Source organism: Anolis sagrei, chromosome 5 (genome assembly GCF_037176765.1).
Source record: "Anolis sagrei isolate rAnoSag1 chromosome 5, rAnoSag1.mat, whole genome shotgun sequence".
In the NCBI taxonomy this organism is placed as follows: domain Eukaryota; kingdom Metazoa; phylum Chordata; class Lepidosauria; order Squamata; family Dactyloidae; genus Anolis; species Anolis sagrei.
The window spans coordinates 192,772,635-192,797,278 of NC_090025.1; the positions used below are offsets into that span (position 1 = coordinate 192,772,635).

General features: G+C 40.8%; 1 protein-coding gene across 1 annotated transcript in view; it reads left to right on the plus strand.

Moving 5' to 3' along the window:
- The window catches only part of EXOC4 (exocyst complex component 4), a 579,446-nt gene that overhangs the window by 10,973 nt on the left and 543,829 nt on the right, over window positions 1-24,644 (plus strand). The window contains exon 2 of the mRNA XM_060776413.2: window positions 24,275-24,464. Coding sequence (XP_060632396.2) covers window positions 24,275-24,464 — 190 coding nt within the window. The remainder of the gene's footprint in view (window positions 1-24,274; window positions 24,465-24,644) is intronic.

Below are 24,644 nucleotides of genomic sequence, written 5' to 3' on the forward strand. Positions count from 1 at the left end.
AGAGATGGAGAACTTAGGAAAGGTTGGAGACTCAGCCTGACCTGCAGCAAACAGTTGGGATAGAAAGTAACGCAGTATGAGGCTTTTCTACTTCTGATTGCATTATCACCTTCTTTCTCTTTCGGCTCCTCCTCTTCCGAAGGGAAAAAAATAAACAACTAACTGGTAGGCGTTGTGGGCATTTTGCTTTGGCTTTGTTCCTAGCTGTGAATCATATCACACAACCTGTTATGTATTTGCAATTGACACCCTACACCATGTCTGCTCTTTGTCTCCATTAATTTCAGCATATGAGGTCTGGATTACATGACTTGCTTTGTGTGTTTATATGCCGATTAATGTGTGGAAAATCAGACTGGCTGACTGAAGCTGGATTCATTGAACCATTCCCCCCATCTTGCCTTCTTATTCTGTGAGGGAGCCATCAGCCAGCCTTTAAAGTCATACCATCAGTTGCAAATCATGACTTCAGGGGGAAAATTGCCTTTTCTTTGTTTATCTTTCCAAGGCGTTGAAACTCCTATTTCAAAACTTCTATTCACAACCATAAAGTGATAGTAAATTTTCTACTGCCTTTTCTTTCTTGCTTTTGTTACTGTCTCAGTACTTTACGTGTTTTACTATCCTCCAAGCGACAGTACGGCAGGGTAAATTGTGCTAGAGATACTTTCAGAGACATGGAATTATTGCTACCTAGTAGATGTTAAAAGCCCAAAGTCTACTGTGGCACCTGCAGTCCAAAAGCTGCTGAGTGGTTAAAATGCTGGAGAAAAATGGATTTCAGTTTGTTTCTTTAAAATGTATTGCACAGAAATAGAATTTCACTCTACTGATGGAGACAATTGTCTTCTAGGGGATCGGTCTCTATACTTGGATCAATTTCTACCCCTTTCTCTAACCTTTTGTTTTTTCTGCACTTGGTTGGAAGTGGTTTTGTATTCTTAAACAAGCTAGTTGGCATTTGGCAAATGTTGTTTCTTGGGTGAGAACTTGTCAGATTTGTGTTTAATTGGTGGATGTACCTGTCTTTTTATTTATTTTTTGTTAGGAGTTTCTTTTTCCAATTAAAGGTACAGCAGGTCTATGAACACTTGCTTGGGAGTAAGCCACATCAGAAATGGTGAAATTTACCTCTGAATAAAGAGTAGGCTGTAAAGGTTTTTTAACATACACTCACTCTCCCTTGGCTTTTTATGGCCTTATTCAACAGCTTAAAACCCACCTTTAGTTATAACTTAAAGACAGAGTTTTTGAGACTATCATGCAGGACTTGTCATAGAATCATAGAATCAAAGAGTTGGAAGAGACCTCATGGGCCATCCAGTCCAACCCCCTGCCAAGAAGCAGGAATATTGCATTCAAATCACCCCTGACAGATGGCCATCCAGCATCTGTTTAAAAGCTTCCAAAGAAGGAGCCTCCACCACACTCCGGGCAGAGAGTTCCACTGCTGAACGGCTCTCACAGTCAGGAAGTCATTGGGACACTCTTTAAATGTCAAAAAGGAATTCTGTACCTTCTTTCTTGTTTCTTCCATGAAGTTCTAATTTCAGAAAAGGATGTATGGAAATTGTGTAGAAGGATGCATCTGGATGCTGAAATTCTATAAGCAGTTATTTGAAAGTGGTATTTTCAACTTGGTATTTTCTTCTGAGCAGTAAGTTAATGAGTGCAGTTGAGTGCCTTGAGTGTTGAACCAGGATACTGGGAGATTAGGCTTCGAATCTTCACTTGGCTATAGAAATTTGCTGGATAACCTTGGGTAAAGCACACTCTTTCTCAGCCTCAGAAGAGCAGAGGTACCCCCCCCCCCGATCAAATTCTGCCAGATTGTGTGGTTGTTAGCTGCAATGTTCAAGGGTCTGGAGAACAAGCCCTATGAGGAGCGGCTTAAGAAGCTGGACATGTTTAGTCTGAAGAAGAGAAGGCTGAGAGGAGATATGATAGCCATGTATAAATATATGAGAGGAAACCACAGGGAGGAGGGAGCAAGCTTGTTTTTTGCTTCCTTGGGAGACTAGGATGCGGAACAATGGCTTCAAACTACAAGAGAGGAGATTCCATCTGAACATGAGGAAGAACTTCCTGACTGTGAGAGCCGTTCAGCAGTGGAACTCTCTGCCCCGGAGTGTGGTGGAGGCTCCTTCTTTGGAAGCTTTGAAACAGAGGCTGGATGGCCATCTGTCAGGAGTGATTTGAATGCAATATTCCTGCTTCTTGGCAGGGGGTTGGACTGGATGGCCCATGAGGTCTCTTCCAACTCTTTGATTCTATGATTCTATGATTCTGAGTCCCCATAGGGAGAAAGGCATAGTATAAATAAAGTGATTCATCATCATCATCAACAACATCATCAAATACTTATCTTAGAGTTACCATAAGTCAGAAATGACTTGAGGGCACACAACAACAAAATAAGTTAATTTGGTGATGATATAATGCATACTGAGATAATTAGGGAGAAAATACAGAGAGCACCTACATACTGATGCCAGGATGGAACATAAAATGAGTTTAAAGTATCGTGTCTGTTTGGTAAAAACTGCCAGAAGGCAGTTGAAAAAAAGGCCAACTTATCATGCTGACTCTGAAGTTCTATCTAACATTTCTGCCCATTAAGCAGTGAATGTCTTGTTCCAACCCTGTCCTTGGGTTCAACTTTCTGTATTATCCATATTAAATGAAATGGATCGAGGACAGGTTACCTTTCAAGGCATGACTCAAAATACAATCAGCAACCTGGCTGTTGATATGATTTCTATAGTATCTAGATGTGTTTGTGCTTGGTGGAATGTGGTTGCTTATGGTTTGTGTTAGTAAATCTTTAGCTCAGTTATCTCTTCAGGCAACCAGCTGCTTTTCAACACCAGCCGCTCTCAACCACCCATAGTCTATTGCTGCTCAAAATTTGGGTCCATTAACTGGTGCTAGTCCAAGGTGAATTTCTAGTACAGTAAATTGTACTGACTAGTTACAAATGTGGCACCAGTCCCTGACACAGTGTAAAAAAAAGAAACCGCTGCTGGTTCCTTGTCTCAAGGCACATCTACTGCAGAATTAATGCGGTTGGACGCCACTTAAACATTATTATTATTATTACTAGCCGTCCCCTGCCACACGTTGCTGTGGCCCACATGGGAGTTCTGTCTGGGAAATTTCGCCCAATTCTATCTTTGGTGAGGTTCAGAATGCTCTGATTGTAGGTGAACTATAAATCCCAGCAACTTCGACTCCCAAATGTCAAGATTCTATTTTCCCCAAACTCCACCAGTGTTAACATTTGGACATATGGAGTATTCGGGTAGAGATTGGTCCAGATCCATCATTGTTTGAGTGCACAGTGATCTCTGGATGTTGATGAAGTACAACTCCAAAACCAAAGGACACTACCCGCCAAACCCTTCCAGTATTTTCTGTTGGTCATGGGAGAACTGAGTGCCAAGTTTGGTTCAATTCCATCGTTGGTGGCGTTCAGAATGCTCTTTGGTTGTTGGTGAACTATAAATCCCAGCAACTACAACTCCCAAATGAGAAAATCAATTTTTGAGTGAAGGACACACATTGGGTTGTTAGGTGTCTTGTGTCCAAATTTGGTGTCAATTCATCCAGTGGTTTTTGAGTTCTGTTAATCCCACAAATGAACAATACATTTTTATTTATATAGATTATTGTTGTTTTACTGACACAAAAACACAGTATGTCACAGCAAACAAGATCTCTGCTGCATTTCGTATCACAAAATCACAAGTCAAACCCTTCCCAAGCATCTAGGACTGTGTGATGTATTTTCGAATGATGTGTGCAGGTCAAAGTAAGGTGGCTTTTTGCAGTTAGCAGATCGCGATTTTGTCAATGTTCATTGTTTCCAAATGCCAGCTGAGATCTTTTGGCACGGCACCCAGTGTGCCGATGACCACTGGGACCACCTGCGCTGGTTTATGCCAGAGCCTTTGCAGTTTCATTTTGAGGTACTGATAACAGCTGAGTTTTTCCTGTTGTTTTTCCTCAATGCGACTGTCACCCGGTATGGCGATATCAATAATCCAAACTTTCTTCCTCTTCCTCTTCTTCTTCTTCTTATTATTATGTTTATACCCTGCTTTTGGTATCATCATCATAATTTCAGGTGTCCAAAGACCTTTGTGGTGGTAGTTCAGAAAGTGTAAGAGGCTGAAGTCGGGAGAAGCTTGATTTATCTCAGGCCATCTACTTGGTATTCAGTTGTTACTGAGCTGAGTTCTCGTGGAGGATAATACCATACCAAAGAACTGCGAATACCAAACCATCATCATAGCTCTGCTAGAGAAGGAGCTCTCTCCCCCTCTGTGTCTGATACAAGCAGTAGAGAGCTTTTCAGTTCTGGCAGTGTGATAACAGTTGACAGCACATTCTCCTCTCTGAGAATTGGAGCTGTATCACAAACTCCACCGAGGACAGGGTTTTACGTGTTTCCAGTCACTTGGCAGCTCCTGCTATTGATATATCCAATTCTCACAGTCCGTCTCTATTAACAGGTACAAACTGATATTCCTTCCAGCACATAGTTGGCTCCCAAAGGTGCATATTTTATCTGTTAGACATTTTAATCTGTAGACTCTTCATGATTTGCCCTTGCTCTCTCCCATTTCTCCTTTTTAAATAGGTGTGCTTAATGAAATTGAAGAAATAATGAGAAAATTTGTTGTGTATTTTGGTTAAATCACTAAATAACCTTATTCCTTCTATCTTGGGTATCTACAAATTATTCTTCTTCTCTCAGATTTGTGTAATTGCTTCAGCGAGATTTCAGAATATATTATAAGATATGCATTTTGAGGTTAAGTACAGCCAGAAGCTGTAGATAATTTCACTTGGGATTTATCCTTTAAAATAACTTTTCAATTATGAAATTCAAATAAGATTTCCGTACTCTGAAAATAGTAGAGAGACACTTGTGTGGGCACATTGTTTGTATAATATTCACTACTTCCAGGCCTGTGATTCACACAGTGTGGTTGTGGAGATCCTACTCTTCTCAGTATCACGATTTGTTGTTGTTGTGGCTGTGTACCTTAAGTTGTCAGCTGCTTATAGCGACACTATCCTAGGGATTTATTGGCAGAACTGATTGAGAGGAGTTTTAAGATTGGATTCTTCTTAGGCTGTGGGGTTTCAAACCCTGGTTTTGAAGAATTCTAGTCTAACATTGAATCCCTAGATCCAAATGGGTGCTATAACAGCTATAATGAATTAAAGATGGAGTATACCTCTTTTGTTTGGAAAGGATAACCAAAAATATTGCTATGCGTATTAAAGCTTAATCTTTATAATTTCCAAATCAACCATTAAAGCCTCCCCAACTGAATCTGCTCCTATCCTCCTTCCTATCCTCAAATTAAAAGAAAGGAGATTCCATCTGAACACGAGGAAGAACTTCCTGACTGTGAGAGCCATTCAGCAGTGGAACTCTCTGCCCCGGAGTGTGGTGGAGGCTCCTTCTGTGGAAGCTTTTAAACAGAGGCTGGATGGCCATCTGTCGGGGGTGCTTTGAATGTAAGCAATGCAAGAACTGATTATGTGCAATTGACATTTGGAATGGCCTTGGATTACAGTTTTTGGATTAATGTGATTTTAATTTTTAGATTAGTATGTTTTAATTCTGTTTTTTAATGTTTAAATGTTACTTATGTTTTATGGTTTTCTATGGTTTAATAGTTTTAATTCATAGTTATATGTTATTGTTGATTTTATGTTTTGGTTTTTCACATGTATTTTTGGCATTAACTTTTTGCCATGACTATGTTGGGAACCACTTTGAGTCTCCCCAGGAGTGAGAAAAGTGGCATATAAACAAACAAATAAATAAATTTGCCTTCAACTAACAGGTTGGGACCTTTCATGTTCTCCAAGAATTCCCACATACAATAGGCGAGGGTTTCAAAATACCTCTGTATGTTCCTTTAGAAACTTTGAATGGGGTTCATTTCACTGTGGAGTCTTAATCCCATTTAAAGTAGATATGTGCTATCATTTTAGCCTTTTAGCAGTTTAGCATGTAGTCCCTGTGCTCTTTCATCTATTTTATTTTCACCAATTTGAACATTGTTTTCCATTGAGAAGGCACAGAGCAAAATACATTTTGAAGAGTTCTCTTTTCTGTCGCATCCTTTGTCATATTCTACATGCTTATTCTTCCTTTTCCTCCAAACACACCTAACTCCCCAACTTCAGTTTGAGCTTTAGCCTTTCTGACCTTTTAAACGTGTTTCCTTTGTTTAATCTCTGATTTGTGTATTTTAATACATATTTTATAGACATACATTTTAATATGTGCATTTGTGGTATTTTTCTTTTTACAATGTTATGTGTTTTAATTATTCTGTAACCCACCTCGAACCATGAGAAGAAGCGGGTAAAAAATAAAATATTTTTTTAAAATTCTCTGTATATGATGTCTACTTATATATATTTCATTGCCGCCTTTTCCATTTTTTTACACATGACGTTTTGAAATCTTACTTCATTGTTTATCCACCCTGTTTTTTTCTTTGACGTCCATTTTTCCTTCTTGCTGGAACTGTTTGCAGCTGTACTTTCAATATCTCACCTTTAAAAAAGGTGGCTTTGAATGTCACATCACTATTTTAATGATCCTCTGCATCTTACCTTTTCTAAAACAGTACCAAACATACTCTTGAAATGTCATCTTTGAGATTTACTTATTCAGTCAGATTTGGGTCTTTAAAGAAATATAGTCATATCTGGCTTTCAGGAGGTAGAAAACTGCATGGTTGCTTTCTTTGAGTAGTGGATCTTCATGCAACTGAATGCCTTTTTTAGTTTTCTGATTATGCATTTAAATTTTAACTTAGCTTTTATTAGTTAATTCATCATTTTTCTTGCTGATGAATTAATTATGAAATGCTGTGAGAAGGAATATATAGCTGCAGATCTGTGCAAGGGAGGGTGGAAATGGCTGTGGAAGAGATGTTGCCCTGGTAGAATGGACCCAGAAAATCCTTGAAATAAAAGCCGTTTCAATGTAATGTAAAGAGAAAGAATGAAGTCATGTCAAGACATTGAGGGTGTGTACTCTGCGCAGAACATCAGATACCTAAATCTGTTTTTAGTCCCAATTAGAGTAGAACCCTTGAATCAGTTGAACATTAATATGAGTTGACTTGCATGTGTATGTGCCTTCAAGTCACCTGTTTGTTTGTTTTTTTGGTCGTGTCAGGAGTGACTTGAGAAACTGCAAATCGCTTCTGCTGTGAGAGAATTGGCCGTTTGCAAGGACATTGTCCAGGGGACGCCTGGATGATTTGACGTTTTTATCATCCTTGTGGGAGGCTTCTCTCATGTCCCTGCATAAGGAGCTGGAGCTGATAGAGGGAGCTCATCCGCCTCTCACCTGTTGACTTATGGTAACCCTTTGAGTTTCATAGGGTTATCATAGGCAAGGATTACAAAGCCCCTTTGGTTCTGTGATTTCCACTGACTTCAGATCATCATGCCCCATGTTATAAAATACTAGCAATGTGTATGTTGACTTGCTGAAGCATGTGCGTTCACGGTGCCACGATTTAATAATCTCGGGCACGGTTACCTTCATTTTTTGTATCTGTAGGATTCTGGAACTCAACTCCCGTGTATCCTGCAAACCCATTGTACTCAGAGGTTCTTTCATCTGAAAAAATAGTATAACGGTGTTCATTACTACTGTCCCATTAAAGTAATAACTAGGGCTTACCCTACTTAGCTTCCAAGATGTATTTATTTATTTATTTACAGCATTTTTATTACACCCTTCTCACTCCAAAGGGGACTCAGGGTGGATTACAGAACGCATACACGGCAAACATTCAATGCTGTTAAACAGACAGGACAGACAAGAGATAGAGATATTATGTTGGCTTCGGCGTCCTGGAGGTTGTGCTCGATTCTGGCCACTGGGTGTTGCTGTCGCTCCATCTAGATATATAAAAATGCTCTGTGCTTAATTCGTACCTTAAAAACAAAAGAACCAAGGAACAAAATCACATCAAATTTGGCAACAAAATGTCTCACAACACAAGGAGTGACCATCACTCAAAAAATATTATTTTGTAATTCTGGAGTTGTAGTTGCTGGGATTTATAGTTCACCTATAATCAAAGAGCATTTTGAACTCCACCAACAATGGAATTGAACCAAACTTGGCACACAGGACTCCCCTAACCAACAGAAAACACTAGAAGGGTTTGGTGGGCATTGACCTTGAGTTTGGGAGTTGTAGTTCACCTACATCTAGAGAGCACAGTGGACTCAAACAATGATGGATCTGGACCAAACTTGGCACGGGTACTCAATATGCCCAAATGTGATCACTGGTGGAGTTTGGGGTAAATAAAATCTTGACATTTGGGAGTTGTAGTTGTTGGGATTTATAATTCACCTACAGTCAAAGAGCATTCTGAACCCTACCAAAGATGGAATTGAACCAAACTTGGCACAGTTCTCCCATGACCAACAGAAAATACTGGAAGGGTTTGGTGGGCAATGTCCTTTGATTTTGGAGTTGTAGTTCACCTACACACAGAGAGCACAGCATGATGGATCGGGACCAAACTTGGCATGAATACTCAATATGCCCAAATGTGAACATTGGTGGAGTTTGGGGAAAATAGAATCTTGACATTTGGGTGTAGTTGCTGGGATGTGTAGTTCACCTACAATCACAGAGCATTCTGAACCCCACCAACGATAGAATTGGGCCAAACCTCCCAAACAGAACCCCCATGACCACCAGAGTGGTCCACAGCAACACGTGGCAGGGGATAGCTAGTCCTCTATAACAAAGAGCCTTGATCACAGACTTGCTCCTTCCCTTGATAGCCGGCATTTTTCTGGTATTTCTTTTATGGTGCCATAAAATACCTCCCCACTTAAGCAGTGTCTAATTTCTCTACTTACAGCTCATAGCTGTTTTCGAACTGCTTAGGTAGACAATAAACTGGGCTGAAGGTTGGGTGATTATCCCAACCGGGGCTTCAAACTGCCAACCTTTTCAATTGGTAAGATGCATTCCTGCTGGTGATTAACCATCTGTGCTACAGCCCTGGTCATATGGAATCTTTAGAATATTTAGGTGAATATGTTGACCTATCAAGTTCCTATTGATTCAGTTCTGATTAATGTTGGATGTAGGTAAAAGTGTTTGATTTATTCCTTATATTTATCTTGCACTTTATTCCTTAAATGGAAAGTATCCTTGCTTGATACTTTCCACTTTAAAAAAAAATCATTATAAGAAGATGTCCATACAAAGCCTGAGCTTTTTATATAAGCCTGGAGAACAGATGGTAGTCTGATGAAGTTTGCAAAGTCTGTAATCAATCTTTGGGTGAGAAAACTGAGCACACTACCTCTCTTTATTTCTGTGGTATCTTCTTTCTCCACATGTAATTGTCACGATTGCAACCTCAAGACAGCAGTTCACTTCCAATTCATGTTTCGAAAGTAACAGCTTGTCAGGGCTGGAGAATCATCAAATTGTTTTCTGATTGATTGCCTCATATTACAGAGGAGTGTAATAATTGTCTATTGTTCAGCTGCAGAATGTGGTGGAGTTCATATGCATTCTGTTGGCTTTCCGGGTGAGTTCTACTTCTTAATATAGTCTTATGCTTCTTCTGTGAATTGGGGCTGTCAACTGATCAAAGGTTTTAGTCGATTAAGTGTCTTGCTTTAACTCATTAATCAAAATAAATATTGCATTACTTCAGTGCAAGTGATATTTCCAAGAAAATGCAATGCAGACATCAGTTTATTTCAAGTAAATAAAACTGACAAATTGTTTATTCTCAGGGGGAAAAATCACAAGCATTCCCAGTTCAGAAATGAATGAAAATGGTCAAGGCCAGCAATGAATCACCAGTGGAAAAAAACACATCATTTTTTTTTTAAAAAAAAACTTAACTTATTCATATCATACTGCACCACACTGCTATGGAACTATACCATGGACAGGGTTGCATTTGGTGGAACATGTGGCTCTCTTTGAATGGTTCCCCTTGAAGCTATTGAGTGCTAGTTATGGTGAAGGATTTTGCTAGATATTTTTCCTTGATTTTTCCCCCCAGGAATTTCCCTAACTTCCTGAGCAGAAAAGATCTTGGTCAAGGCTCGAGGAAGCTATTTAACATTCTTAAAGGTCAATATTCCCAAGTGACATGAAGAATAACAAAATTTTAGCATGATCCCATTGGTCAGACCCAACTAGAACAAAGTGTTTGATCCAGTGGGATGTATATCATGTTCACAGATACACAATGCTCTTCTGTAATGAATTAAATTGATTATCGGGGGAAATAATAGTACTAGTGTGTTCTAGTCAGACCTCTCCTTGAGTACGGTGTGAAATTGTGGGCACAAAACTAATGAAAAAAATAGTAGGCTGGAGTGGGTCCAATGACAGGTGACCAAGATCATAAATGTTTCCGGCAATCACATCTTCTGAAGAGAGGCTAAGGAAATTGAGTATGTTTAGCTTGAGCAATAAAAGTTTGAGAAGTTGTTACAATTATTGTTGTGTGCTTCAATTGTATGGCAGTTCAAAGGTGAACAATATCATACGAAAGCTGACTGGCACAACCTGGGGATCACAACCAGATACAGTGAAGACATCTGCCCTTGCGCTGTGCTACTCTGCTGCTGAGTATGCATGCCCAGTGTGGAACACATCTCACCACACTAAAGCAGTGGATGTGGCTCTTAATGAGACATGCCGCATTATCACAGGGTGCCTGCGCCCTACACTACTGGAAAAATTACACTGTCTAGCCGGTATTGCACCACCTGACATCCGCCGGGAAGTAGCAGCCAATAGTGAAAGGACCAAGGCAGAGACATCTCCAGCCCATCCCCTGTTTGGGTATCAGCCAGCACGTCAACGACTTAAATCTAGAAATAGTTTTCTAAGATCTACAGAGACAGTCACTGGAACACCTCAGCAAGCGAGAGTCCAAAAGTGGCAGGGCCAAACCCAGAACATCAACCAATGGCTGATACCCAATGAGAGACTCCCCCCTGGGCACACAGAGGACTGGGTGACCTGGAAGGCACTGAACAGACTACGCTGTGGCACCACGAGATGCAGAGCCAACCTTCAGAAATGGGGCTACAAAGTGGAATCCTCGACATGCGAGTGTGGAGAGGAGCAAACCACTGACCACCTGCTGCAATGCACCCTGAGCCCTGCCACATGCACAAGGGAGGACCTTCTTGCAGCAACACCAGAGGCACTCCAAGTGGCCAGATACTGGTCAAAGGACATTTAATCAACTCTCATACTCACAAATTTTGTAATCTGCTTGTTTGCTTTGTTCTGTTAGAAATGTAACATAATTTGACTGGTTGTTCTGACACGACAAATAAATAAGGTGAACCGGTCTAGGATTTTCTTGGTAAAATTTGTTCAAAGGTTTGCTATTGCCTTCCTATGAGTCTGGAGGTGTATAATAATAATAATAATAATAATAATAATAATAATAATATAACAACAACATTATTTATTTATTTATTTATTTATTTGTATTCCATCCTTCTCACCCTGAAGGGGACTCAGGGCAGATCACAGTACACATACATGGCAAACATTCAGTGCCGTCTTGTATAGACAATACACAGACAGACAGAACAGAAGGAGGTGCCATGGAAGGTTGGGCTCGAGTCCAGGGTGTGCTGTTGCTCTATCCCAGTGGTTCTCAACCTGGGGTCCCCAGATGTTTTTGGCCTACAACTCACAGAAATCTCAGCCAGTTTACCAGCTGTTAGGATTTCTGGGAGTTGAAGGCCAAAAACATCTGGGGACCCCAGGTTGAGAACCACTGCTCTATCCTCTATGATGAAGAGCTGCCAGGACTTCCTCCTTCCTTTTGGTCGCCCAGCATTTTCTAATCTTCTTTCTTTATGGCATTGTAAAACACCTCCTCCACTTTTAGCGGTACCTAATTTCTCTAATCACAGCTAAAGCTGTTTTTGAATTGCTTAGGTAAACAATGAGCTAGGCTGACAGTTGGCAGCTCATGCCAACTCGGGGCTTCGAACTTGCAACCTTTTGGTTGATAGATCTTATAATTGCTGATGATTTACCCGTTTTGCTAAACCTCCAGTGTATGTCTTGCCCAGGATCATCCAATGCAATTAGAACTCTGGATTCCTGAAGTCATAATCTAAAATGCAAACTACTACACCATGATGGTTTTAGTATAGTATGAAGTAATAATAATAATAATAATAATAACAACAACAACAATAACCTTTATTTGTAGACCACCTTCTCTCTCCGATGGGACTCAGAGCAGTTTACAAAACGGCAAACATTCAATGCCCAGACAAATACAAAAACACTATTACAATAATGCAATATAATGATCATAATAATGACATCAAAATGATAAACAAGATACAATTTTTTTAAGTAGAGGAGGGTGGGGGTCATTTTTATTTCTTTGGGGAGGGAGTTCCAGAGATGGGGAGCGATCACAGAGAAGGCCCCCTCTCTCTTTCCCACCAACCAAGCTTGTGATGGGGGTGGGACCTAGAGCAGGGCCTCCTCCGCTGACTGCAGTGCACAAGATGGTCTATATAGGGAGATGCGATTGGACAAATAGCCTGGACCCAAAGGTAGTATAACTATCTTCAGAAATCTGAACAAGCTGGTTTTCTGATGCTTTGGATGTTTATAAGAAAGTAGAGGTTGAACCTCCTGATGGTAGGAATAGAAGATTGATAAATAGGCTACCTCAGAAGGTGGTGGCATTTCTGTTGCTGGATGATGACCATTTAGGGTGCTTTGGTGATGGTTTCTCTACATTGGCAGTAGTTTGGCCTAGGTGAGCCTTGGAATTCCTTCCAATTGTACAATTGATGTTTCTAAGTCCATTTTCTCTTCTGTCCCATATCCCAAAGCTTCCTTAGCTGTAGACTTGTGGACCGATGTGTCATCCGTACTATATAAGCTCGCAGATTTCTATCCATGTTTAAAAACTTTAAAATTTTAAAAATCCTAAATAAATTTATGCTCTGTACCAAGTATGTAGAAATGCTACGTTGTGATGGTCTCATTTTATTTCCAAATTCAGTCACCCAAGTTTGTTATGAGAGTGATAGAGCTGTGGAAACATGAGTTCAGTGTACAGTATTTCTCATGATGAAAAAGCAATGGAAACACTCTGATTAGATTTTTTAAAATATGTATTAACAAACTTGTAAAGTAAACGTCACAGATTAAGCTCTGCCATATTTTACCATTATACTGTCACCCTTGGCAGAAAGAAATGATCAGTGGAGTGAATTATCATTTTCTATTTTCTTGTTTTTTGCATTCAATATCTTGATATATAGCACACATGACCTCAATCACTCCTTCCTGGATCTTTCTAATAAGGTAAAAAGTGGTGACAAATTGCCCAGCTTTTTCAACCTCTTGTCAGTTTCTCAACCTTGAATGAAATTCCTCCATAAAAGTATGTAGACTTCAAAACATTAGCCATCCCTTGCTTTCTTCTTATTCATCCTGTATGCAGGGTGTTTATTTTTGTGTGTATTTTACTTATTTTATTCAATCATTTATATCTCACTTTTTTCTAATAATATGATTCAAGTTGTATAAAAACACATTTAAACCAGTATACATTAAAAGGAACACAAAAGTTCAGAAATGGACCTGCAGCAAGTGGAGCGAGTCATGCCAACTTCAATAAACAACCTGGTGGTGGCTCTCCTCATTTGTGGGTTTAACTTTTGCAGATATGACAAATATGGTGTCTCTAGATCATGCATGGGCAAACTTCGGCCCTCTAGGTGTTTTGGACTTCAATTCCCATAATTCCTAACAGCTTACGTGCTGTTAAGAATTATGGGAGTTGAAGTCCAAACCACTTAGAGGGCCGAAGTTTGCCCATGCCTGATCTAGATCCTCCACTGAGACTCAATGTCAACGTCCACATTTTATAATAGACTCTCACTGGGAGATCTACCTGTTCCTAGACAGGTATTCTCTCAAGTGAAAACAATAGCTTTTTCCATTTTCACTTTTTCCATTTTCACTAATGTGGAGGGCTGACTATAAGCATAATATGCTAAGAACACAAGGTTTATCAAATAGATTCAGTTTCAAAATAAAGAGAGATGATTCAGGATTTCTTCAAGATTATCCTTAAAGATTAATTACAATGAAGTATCACATTCTTGCCTAAATCAGCTCCTTGTCTGAATGGACTGATGTGACCTAGGGAATACATATTACGGCATTGAACATGATCAGATCAAGACTTTGGTAAATTTTAGGCATTGTCCTGGTAGATTTCAAGCAGAAGAGTAATTGCTTAATGTGTTTTTGAAGTATCAGATCCAATGCATATGATTTCCTGGAGCATAGAGTTCGAAGAAATATGAAATATCCGGAGTTTCCTAGTGGAACTGCCTATCCATACAGGAATCTACCATTAACTACTTCTGACAGACGACCATCAAACCTTTGTTAAAAAGCTTCCAATGAAAAAATATGTAGCTTAGCTCCTAGGGCTGGCATTTTGTTGGTTAATCCATACTAGAGTAGACCGGCCACGTTGTCCGGTTGCCCAACCACCATCTCCCAAAGCAGTTGCTCTACTCGGAACTCAATAACAGAATGTTGGTGGACAGGAAAAGAGATTTAAAGATGGGCTCAATGCCAACCTTAAAAACTCTGAAATAGACACTGAGAACTGGGAAGCCCTGGCCCTTAAGCGCTCCAACTGGAGGCCAGCTGTGACCAGCAGTGCTGCAGAATTTGAAGAGGCACGAATGAAAGGTGAAAGAGAGAAACATGCCAGGAGGAAGGTGCGTCAAGCCAACCCTGACCGAGACCGCCTTCCCCCTGGAAACCAATGCCCTCACTGTGGGAGAAGATGCAGGTCAAGAATAGCGTTCCACAGCCACCTACGGATCCACAAGAATACTGATCATGGAAAACTATCCTACTTGTCCAACGAGGGATCGCCTAAGTAAGTACGTAAAACTAGAGTAGACCCTAGTTGTTGAAAGATGGGGCAATAAATAGATAAATGCATTCAGTAGATCCACTCTACTCAGGATTAAATGTGTATTTAGGTTTTTGTGAATCACCTTCCTCTGTGGGGCAAACCTGTTCCCCTGTGAGATGCAGGGTTAGTATGCACACATACAAATATCCATTTAAACGAGCTCCTGAAAACCTTGTATATGATGAGTTGCTATTTTAGAAAAGTGACAATTACTAAAGCAAATCAGTCTTACCGCAGAGTATCTTCTTCCTACACTGTGCATATATATTTAATCTAGATAATTCATTCGTTTGGACATATTAATTTCTGCAGTATTTGGTTTACAGCAAGCCATCAAGTGTACACCAGCTTTTTAATATTAATGTATTTATTATCCTGTCTTCTGTTTGCGGCACACATTTCCGAAATTTAAAAACAGACAAGTTTGCCCCCCAAAGTTAATAGTTGATTTTCCCTTCTGTCTCCTTTACAAATGCCTTGTTGACTTTTTTTCCCAACCAGCATTTTAATGGGAGCACAGTGACAGTTCAGATGCCCTTCACTTACTTTTATGCAGCGTCAGCAGGGATGGATGTACAGTCACTGAGAATATTAAGTGTCTCTTCTGCTATTCTGTGTGGGGATGTAATGTTTGGGCTGACTCCATTCACTCATACTTGGTAATTTTGGGAAGCTTTGAAATAGACTCTGATTTAAAAGCTATGAAACCAGGAATGAAGAACCTTTTCACATAAAGATAGATATTATATTTGTTTAAAAGTAATGCTTTTGAGTTTGGACCTTATGGCAGCCTATGACACGATGCAACATAGGAAAATGCTTCAGACAGTCTAACATATTACCCGGGTCTATGATTTTACAAAAATGGTCCAGGCCCTCCTAGAAAACCGCAGCTTTTATGTGGAGTTCCAAGGCAGGAAAAGTAGATGGAGGAGGCAAAAGAATGGTTTACCCCAAGGCAGCATTCTTGCATCGACCTTGTTTAACATCTTTAATAGAGTCTTCAAGGGTCTGGAGAACAAACCCTATGAGGAGCGGCTTAAGGAGCTGGGCATGTTTAGCCTGAAGAAGAGAAGGCTGAGAGGAGACATGATAGCCATGTATAAATATGTGAGAGGAAGTCACAGGGAGGACGGAGCAAGCTTGTTTTCTGCTTCCCTGGAGACTAGGACGCAAGGGAACAATGGCTTCAAACTACAAGAGAGGAGATTCCATCTGAACATGAAGAAGAACTTCCTGACTGTGAGAGCCGTTCAGCAGTGGAACTCTCTGCCCCGGAGTGTGGTGGAGGTTTTTAAACAGAGGCTGGATGGCCATCTGTCAGGGGTGCTTTGAATGCAATATTCCTGCTTCTTGGCAGGGGGTTGGACTGGATGGCCCATGAGGTCTCTTCCAACTCTATTATTCTATGATTCTATCTTTACTAATCAGCCAAAGCCACCACTCACAAAGAACTTTTTATAGGCTGATGATCTTGGCCTAACAACAGAAGCAAAATACTTTGAAATAGTTGAAATCCAATTTCCTAATGATAACCACCTGAAGCCTAACCCTGCCAAGACACAAGTGTGTGGTTTCCACCTTTGGAACCATGAAGCCAACAGGAAATTGAAAGTTACCTGGGAAGATCAAGAGCTTGAACATTGTTTCCATCCTAAATATCTTGGTGTCACCTTAGATCGAGCGCTAGCATATAGGAAATACTTTATGAACACCAAGCACAAAGTAGCTGCATGCAATAACATCCTGCGGAAACTCACTGGCAGCGCATGGGGTGCACACCCAAAATTAATAAGAACATCAGCCTTGGCCTTATTTATTTACTTTACTTTACTAATATACCGCTGCTCTCAGCCCGAAGGCGACTCACTGTGGTTCACAACAAATAAGAACAGCAAAAATTCAATGCTACAGTGTAAAAAACAGTTAACAACCTAACCCATTACACAATTAATAAACAATTACTACAATAACCATTCACTATCGTCAAATCATCAAAAACATAATCCAGATTCGTCATCCATTGTTCCATTCCTATGTTCATTACCAATCATTGCACTAATTATTCGAACGCCTGCTCAAACAGCCAGGTCTTCACTTTTTTGTGGAATACCATTAGAGATGGTGCTAGTCTAATGTCCGTGGGAGGGCGTTCCACAGCCGAGGAGCCACCACCGAGAAGCCCCTATCTCTCGTCCCCGCCAGCCGTGGCCTTGTCTTATCCAACTGCTGAGTATGTCTGCCTTGTTTGGCACAAGTCTGCCCATGCAAAGCAGGTGAACATAGCATTGAACGAAACATGCAGAATAATCATAAGATGTCTTAAACCTACACTGTTGATAAACTCTACAAGCTAGCTAGCATTGCCCCCTCCCCCAATGTGTGACTGGAAATTGGAAATTGCTGCTGTGAGATAAATCAGGTTGAACACTGTGAAAGCCATCCCCTGCATGGCTATCCACCTTCTCCCCATAGACTCAAATCAAGGAAAAGCCTCATGAGAACCACCACTCCTCTTAATGTTCCTCTAGCAACAGAAAGAGTATCCTTCTGGGCAGTTAAACCAGGAAATTCCAACTGGATGGTCCCCCGCGAGGGTCTTTCTCCAGGTGCAAACCAAGAAAGAGCAACTTGGAAGTTCTTGAACAGGCTCAGAAGTGGAGTGGGCAGATCAAAAGTCATCCTGGCAAAATTGCACTACCCAAAATATTCCTCCATCTTGTGTGACTGTGGAGCAGAACAGACAACTCAGCATCTGTATAGTAAAGGTTGTCCCCTGACATTAAGTCCAGTCATGTCTGACTCTGGGGTGTGGTGCTCATCTCCATTTCTAAGCCAAAGAGCCAGCGTTGTCCATAGACACCTCCAAGGTAATGTGGCCAGCATGACCGCATGGAGCGCCGTTATCTTCTTGCCGGAGCGGTACCTATTGATCTACTCAAATTTGCATGTTTTCGAACTTCTAGGTTGGCAGAAGCTAGGGCTGACAGCGGAAGCTCATGCCGCTCCCTGGAATCGAACTTGCAACCTTTTAGTCAACAAGCTCAGCAGCTCAGTGCTTTAACCCACTGCGCCACCGGGCCCCCCCAGCATCTGTATAGTTGTCTGTAATGTTCTGCTTCATGTACAGAGGATGAATTGTTTCGGGCCTCAGACAGTGCATTCACTGTTGCCTGTTTTTGGTCAAAAGATATTTAGCCACTTGTGTTCCTTCTATCTTTACCAGTTTATACTAATTTATGCAAAACTTTTGATACAAAATAAAAATAAATATCGTATATGTTTCGAGGTAGAGGCAGTAATGTACAGCCCCTTCTTCCATTCTGCCTCCCCCTGTCCATTTCCGTCAGTCTTTATGTTGAGCTTTCTATAGAGTGTTGTAAGATCGCCAAAACTAAGAGCATATAATTAGAGCATAGATTTCACCCAACATATGCACTTGCAAAGTAGAAAAGGTAGTCAGGAATTATTAAAATAAAGATCATATATAAAGATTAAATATAATGAGCTATCATCTTCTGGAAATTTGGAAACCACAGGGGGGAAAACCCTATATTTTTCCCAAGCAGGATTTTTAAAAAAATTAAAATAAAATTCAATATTAGTCCTCATGAAATATTAAAAATCTTTTTATTATGTTAGGAACACACAGTGTGTTATGTATAACTTGGTTTGGCATATTAAAAGTATAATTTATTCTGAAAGTAATTACAAATTGATTTCTTTTGTAATAAATCTTGCAGAAGGAGTTGCAAGGTCCTCGTCTGTTTGTTATTTTTGTTATTTGCTGTCAAGTTGACTTTGACCTATAGTGACCAAAGAAATGAATAGAGACCTTCAAGACCACAGTTGCCAAGAGGTCTTCCAAACTTAGGGCTGTGGCTTTCTTGAGGGAGTGTATCCAACTGTGGTGTGGTCTTTGTCTTTTCCTCATGATACATCTTATTTATTTATTTATCGTGTCAGGAGCAACCAGACATTTGTATTACATTTTTAACAACACAAACAAACAAACAGACAAAACACAAAGTTTGCAAGCTTGGTAGTTGATTAAATGTCCTTTGACTAGTATCTGGCCACTTGGAGTGCCGCTGATGTTGCCGCAAGAAGGTCCTCCATTGTGCATGTGGCAGGGCTCAGGTTGCATTGCAGCAGGTGGTCAGTGGTTTGCTCTTCTTCACACTCGCATGTCGTGGATTCCACTTTGTAGCCCCATTTCTTAAGATTGGCTCTGCATCTCATGGTGCCAGAGCGCAGTCTGTTCAGCACCTTCCAAGTCAGTCAGTTTTCTGTGTGCCCAGGGGGGAGTCTCTCATTTGGTATCAGCCATTGATTAAGGTTCTGGATTTGAGCCTGCCACTTTTGGACTCTCGTTTGCTGGGGTGTTCCAGCGAGTGTCTCTGTAGATCTCAGAAAACTATTGCTTGATTTAAGTCGTTGACGTGCTGGCTGATATCCAAACAAGGGATGAGCTGGAGATGTCTCTGCCTTGGTCCTTTCACTATTGGCTGCTACTTCCTGGCGGATGTCAGGTGGTGCAATACCGGCTAAACAGTGTAATTTCTCCAGTGGTTTAGGGTGCAGACACCCTGTGATAATGTGGCGTGTCTCATTAAGAGCCACATCTACTGTTTTAGCATGGTGAGATGTGTTCCACACTGGGCATGCATACTCAGCAGCAGAGTAGCATAGCACAAGGGCAGATGTCTTCACTGTGTCTGGTTGTGATCCCGTTGTGCCAGTCAGCTTCCGTATGATATTGTTTCTAGCACCCACTTTTTGCTTGGGGGGGGGGGGGGACATGAGAGAAGCCTCCTCGCAGAACTGCAAGACATCCGGGCGTCCCCTGGGCGACGTCTTCGTAGTCGGCTGATTCTCTCACTCCAGAAGCGCCCAGAAGCACAGAAGCGACTTGCAGCATGATTCATCGAAAGTACAACAGTACCAATTGAATCATCTTTGCTTCTAATTAGAGTTTTGGTTTGATTTTCTCTCAAAGCCATTTATATGTTTATTTAGCAGTCCTCCAGCACCACACCTCAAATGAGTTGATTTTCTTCCTATCAGCTTCACTGTCCAGCTTTCACAACAGTTCATAGAAATTAGAAATATGGTGGCATGAGTAGTCCTGACTTTCGTATTTAGTGATATATCTTGACACTTCAGGATCTTCTCTTGTTCCTTCATAGCTGCCTTTCTAAATCCTAGTCAGCTTCTGATTTCTTGGCTGCAGTTTTGCAAGCAGCATTTTCTTGTGCAGGGTCTTAGTTGTTCTTACTTACAAAAACCTCTTCTCAACACTACTTTTCATATGTATTGATTTGCTTTCTGTCAGCTTTTTAGAAAACTGTTCAACTTTCACCCTTATGTACATAATCAGAAATATTGTAGAGGAACTGTAAGGAACCACTTTGGTTTAGTGTCTGCATGAGAATCAAGCAAAATAAGACAAACACGGGAAAACCCTCAAAAAAGCCTCCCCCCAAGAAACGCAGAATCACCCATTACATGTAGCAAAAAAAGAAAAAAAAGAAACTTATTTCAGTTTCACTTTATGTTGTTTATTTGTTCAGTCCAACACTTTGTGACCTCATGGACCAGCCCTGCCAGAGTTCCTTGTTGGCCGATGCCAATCCCAACTCCTTTGAGTCCTTCACTAGTTCTTCTTAATATTAAGGGATATAAAACATTATTTCTCATAAAAAGAACCGAGAAAAGGAAATCAAGATCAGGAAGCACAGTTCTTCTCACTCTATGGTATTTGATAAAAATATCTGAAAATTTACTCTGGCTTGGTAGCCAGTGGCTCATCCCCTTATTTATTTATTTTTATTTATCGTGTCATCAGCAGCCATTGTATTACAATTCCAACAGAGCAAAACAAACACAGAGATTAAAAAGAAAAAGAAAAAAAAAGAAAGAAAAAAAAACCACACAGATTTTGTAAATTTGGTATTTGGTTAAATGTCCTTTGACCAGTATCTGGCCACTTGGAGTGCCTCTGGTGTTGCCGCAAGAAGGTCCTCCATCGTGCATGTGGCAGGGCTCAGGGTGCATTGCAGCAGGTGGTCAGTGGTTTGTTCTTCTCCGCACTCGCATGCCGAGGATTCCACCCTGTAGCCCCATTTCTTAAGATTGGCTCTGTATCTCGTGGTGCCAGAGCGCAATCTGTTCAGCGCCTTCCAAGTCGCCCAGTCTTCTGAGTGCCCAGGGGGGAGTCTCTCATCTGGTATCACCCATGAATTGAGGTGCTGGGTTTGGGCCTGCCACTTTTGGACTCTCGCTTGCTGGGGTGTTCCAGCGAGTGTCTCTGTAGTTCTAAGAAAACTATGTCTTGATTTAAGTCGTTGACGTGCTGGCTGATACCCAAACAGGGGATGAGCTGGAGATGTCTCTGCCTTGGTCCTTTCACTATTGGCTGCTACTTCCCGGCGGATGTCAGGTGGTGCAATACTGGCTAAGCAGTGTAATTTCTCCAGTGGTGTGGGTCGCAGACACCCCGTGATAATGCGGCATGTCTCATTAAGAGCCACATCCACTGTTTTAGTGTGATGAGATGTGTTCCACACTGGGCATGCATACTCAGCAGCAGAGTAGCATAGCGCAAGGGCAGATGTCTTCACTGTGTCTGGTTGTGATCCCCAGGTTGTGCCAGTCAGCTTTCGTATGATGTTGTTTCTAGCGCCCACTTTTTGTTTGATGTTCAGGCAGTGCTTCTTGTAGGTCAGAGCACGGTTCAAAGTGACTCCCAGGTATTTGGGTGCGCTGCAATGCTCCAGTGGGATTCCTTCCCAGGTAATCCTCAGAGCTCGGGATGCTTGTCTGTTCTTAAGGTGAAAGGCGCATGTCTGTGTTTTAGATGGATTAGGGATCAGATGGTTTTCCCTGTAATAGGCAGTAAGAACACCTAGAGCTTCGGAGAGCTTCTGTTCTACCATCTCAAAGCTCCCTGCTTGAGCAGTAATGGCACGATCGTCAGCATAGATGAAACTTTCTGTCCCTTCTGGCAGTGGCTGGTCATTTGTGTAGATGTTGAACATGGATGGAGCAAGCACGCTCCCCTGAGGCAGGCCGTTCTTCTGTTTCCGCCATCTGCTTCTCTGGCCCTGGAACTCAACAAAAAAGCTCCTGTTTTGTAGCAGGTTTCCTATGAGGCGGGTGAGGTGGTAGTCCTTTGTGATATTATACATTTTTCTCAGGAGGAGGCGGTGGTTCACAGTATCATAGGCTGCTGACAAGTCTATGAAGACAGCTCCTGTGATCTGCTGCCTTTCAAAGCCATCTTCTATGTGCTGGGTCAGATTCAGCACTTGCGATGTGCAGCTTTTGCCTTTTCTGAAGCCAGCTTCAGCTCCAGCTCATCCCCTGACACTGGTCAATGTACCACCGGTTTGAATAACACTCCTGTATATACTGTATTTACATAAAGAGCCTATCTACTACATAGTAGTTTTAAAATAACTTGTACAAGGAAATACATATATGCACATCTAATTTTAAATATTTTATACCAGGAAATACATATATGAACATCTTATTTTAAATATTTTATTCATCATTCTAAAATTTGAAAAGTGAGCCTTGGTATGTGGTGTGTGTGTGTGTTCGTTCCTCTTTTCCCCCACCAAGACAATACATCTCTAACTGAGCTAAAAATGACAAATCCACTTATTATTTCTGCTGTTCCTGTATTGTTCTTCATTTTTCCTTTGATTAAATGTCTTACAAATGTTACACACACATTCAGTTATTATTTCTACTGCCACTGTAGTATTCTTTATTTTTCCTTTGATTAAACATTGTCTTGTTAATGTTACACACCCAGAGATGTCAGATTTAGACAAATGATTATCACTGAAAGAAGGACGTGTCCACTTGAGAGTTTTATGTCTGAGGGTTCCTGTTAAGGAGGCATTGAATTCTGGTCTACTTATTCTTATTTCTACTGTTAGTAAATCAGTCTTTTGGATACAATTGAGAAGTAATTTCCTTTCCATTTTCTCATCATGTATGGTAATTCTTGTAGGCCCTTTTCTATCAAAAATAAAAGTCATTTATCCTTAGTTGTTTCTTGCTTTCTTCTCTGAGTCTTCATTGCATTACAGTCTTAACCTTGTCAAGCTTTCAGTTGTTTTAACAACTCCAGAAATGGACGCCCAGATTGTGCAGGTGTTGAGAGCTATTCTGACCTGTGATTTTCCCTTCAAACCACTTGACCTATTGTTCCTAACTATCAGAGACGACCTTGAAAGGGAAATAGACAGGGAAATAGACAAATACTTTTGGTCACAAACATGGGTGACTGGCAATTGAAAGAGGTGATCGTCCAGGTTCATTCTTCTTGATGGTTACTCCTAAAAGGTATTAGTTTGAAAATACTGTACTTTAAAGAACAGCAATTGTGAGACTGCCAAGATTTTGAGACTGAAAATATATTGTCATTCATGGTTTCAGTATTCCATTTCGTTTTAAATTTCTGCCCACTTTTCTACTAAAGAAACAGAGTTTAAGGCAACCAGAAGGATCATTAACACATCAGTGCTGTATCCCCACTCATTGGGCCTCTGCAAAAGATGGTTTCTATTCAGATGTGATGAAGACTTATCCTTATTAATCCTTATGGTGTGAAAGCTTAACGATTTCTGAGGACCTTTTATTTGTGCATTGTGTGGGTGTGATGGAGCTTCACAGCAGAGCTATGTTCTGAAAATAATATGAATTTATATAAACATACAAATGATAAAGAGCAAGAAACTACAGTCTATCCTCCATGTTCATTGGGGATAGGGCAAACATCCCTTGTGAAAGAAATATAAATATATAAAGGAATTGCCATTTCTTTACCTGAGAGAAAAACTTTGAAGGACTTTCTGTCTTCCAGCACCACTCTGTGGTGAACTTCTGCTGGAAGCTGACCATACAATCATATGCCAAAATTTCGAGTTAATCTCTGATAGCAATATTGGAGGATTTTGATATTTCTAAGATATTCTCTCTAGAAATCTCTTGGTCCAGTAACATGACTGGTGGAAGTTGATCATAGAGTCACATTGTTGGACCTAAAGATCCCTAGAGAGACCATTTTTAGTCAAATCTTGTGAATGATCAATTCCACAACAGTCAAAAATGCAAGTGTGGAAGGAGACTGTAGTTGTACCTTTCCAAGCAGGAACCTTTTTGTTCTGTGAATCCACTTCTTCATTTGTGCTTTTTCCCTTGTTTATTAGGACACTGTCGACCAGTGATGATGTCGAGGACAGGGAAAACGAGAAGGGCCGCCTGGAAGAGGCGTATGAGAAGTGTGATCACGATCTGGACGAGCTGATTGTGCAGCACTACACTGAGCTCACGACTGCCATCCGCACCTACCAGAGCATCACGGAGCGCATTACCAACTCGCGCAACAAGATCAAGCAGGTGAAAGAAAATGTTGGGCTAATCTGAGCAGAAAAAGCAAAATGTTTTATCAATTTGTGCACTTATTTACTTCTACATACAACTTCCTGGTAAAAATGTTCCCAAAGTTGAATGGAATCACCCCCTGTTACTTTTTTAAAATTCAGGATTGAATGTTGGTCCTGATACAATCATGCTTCA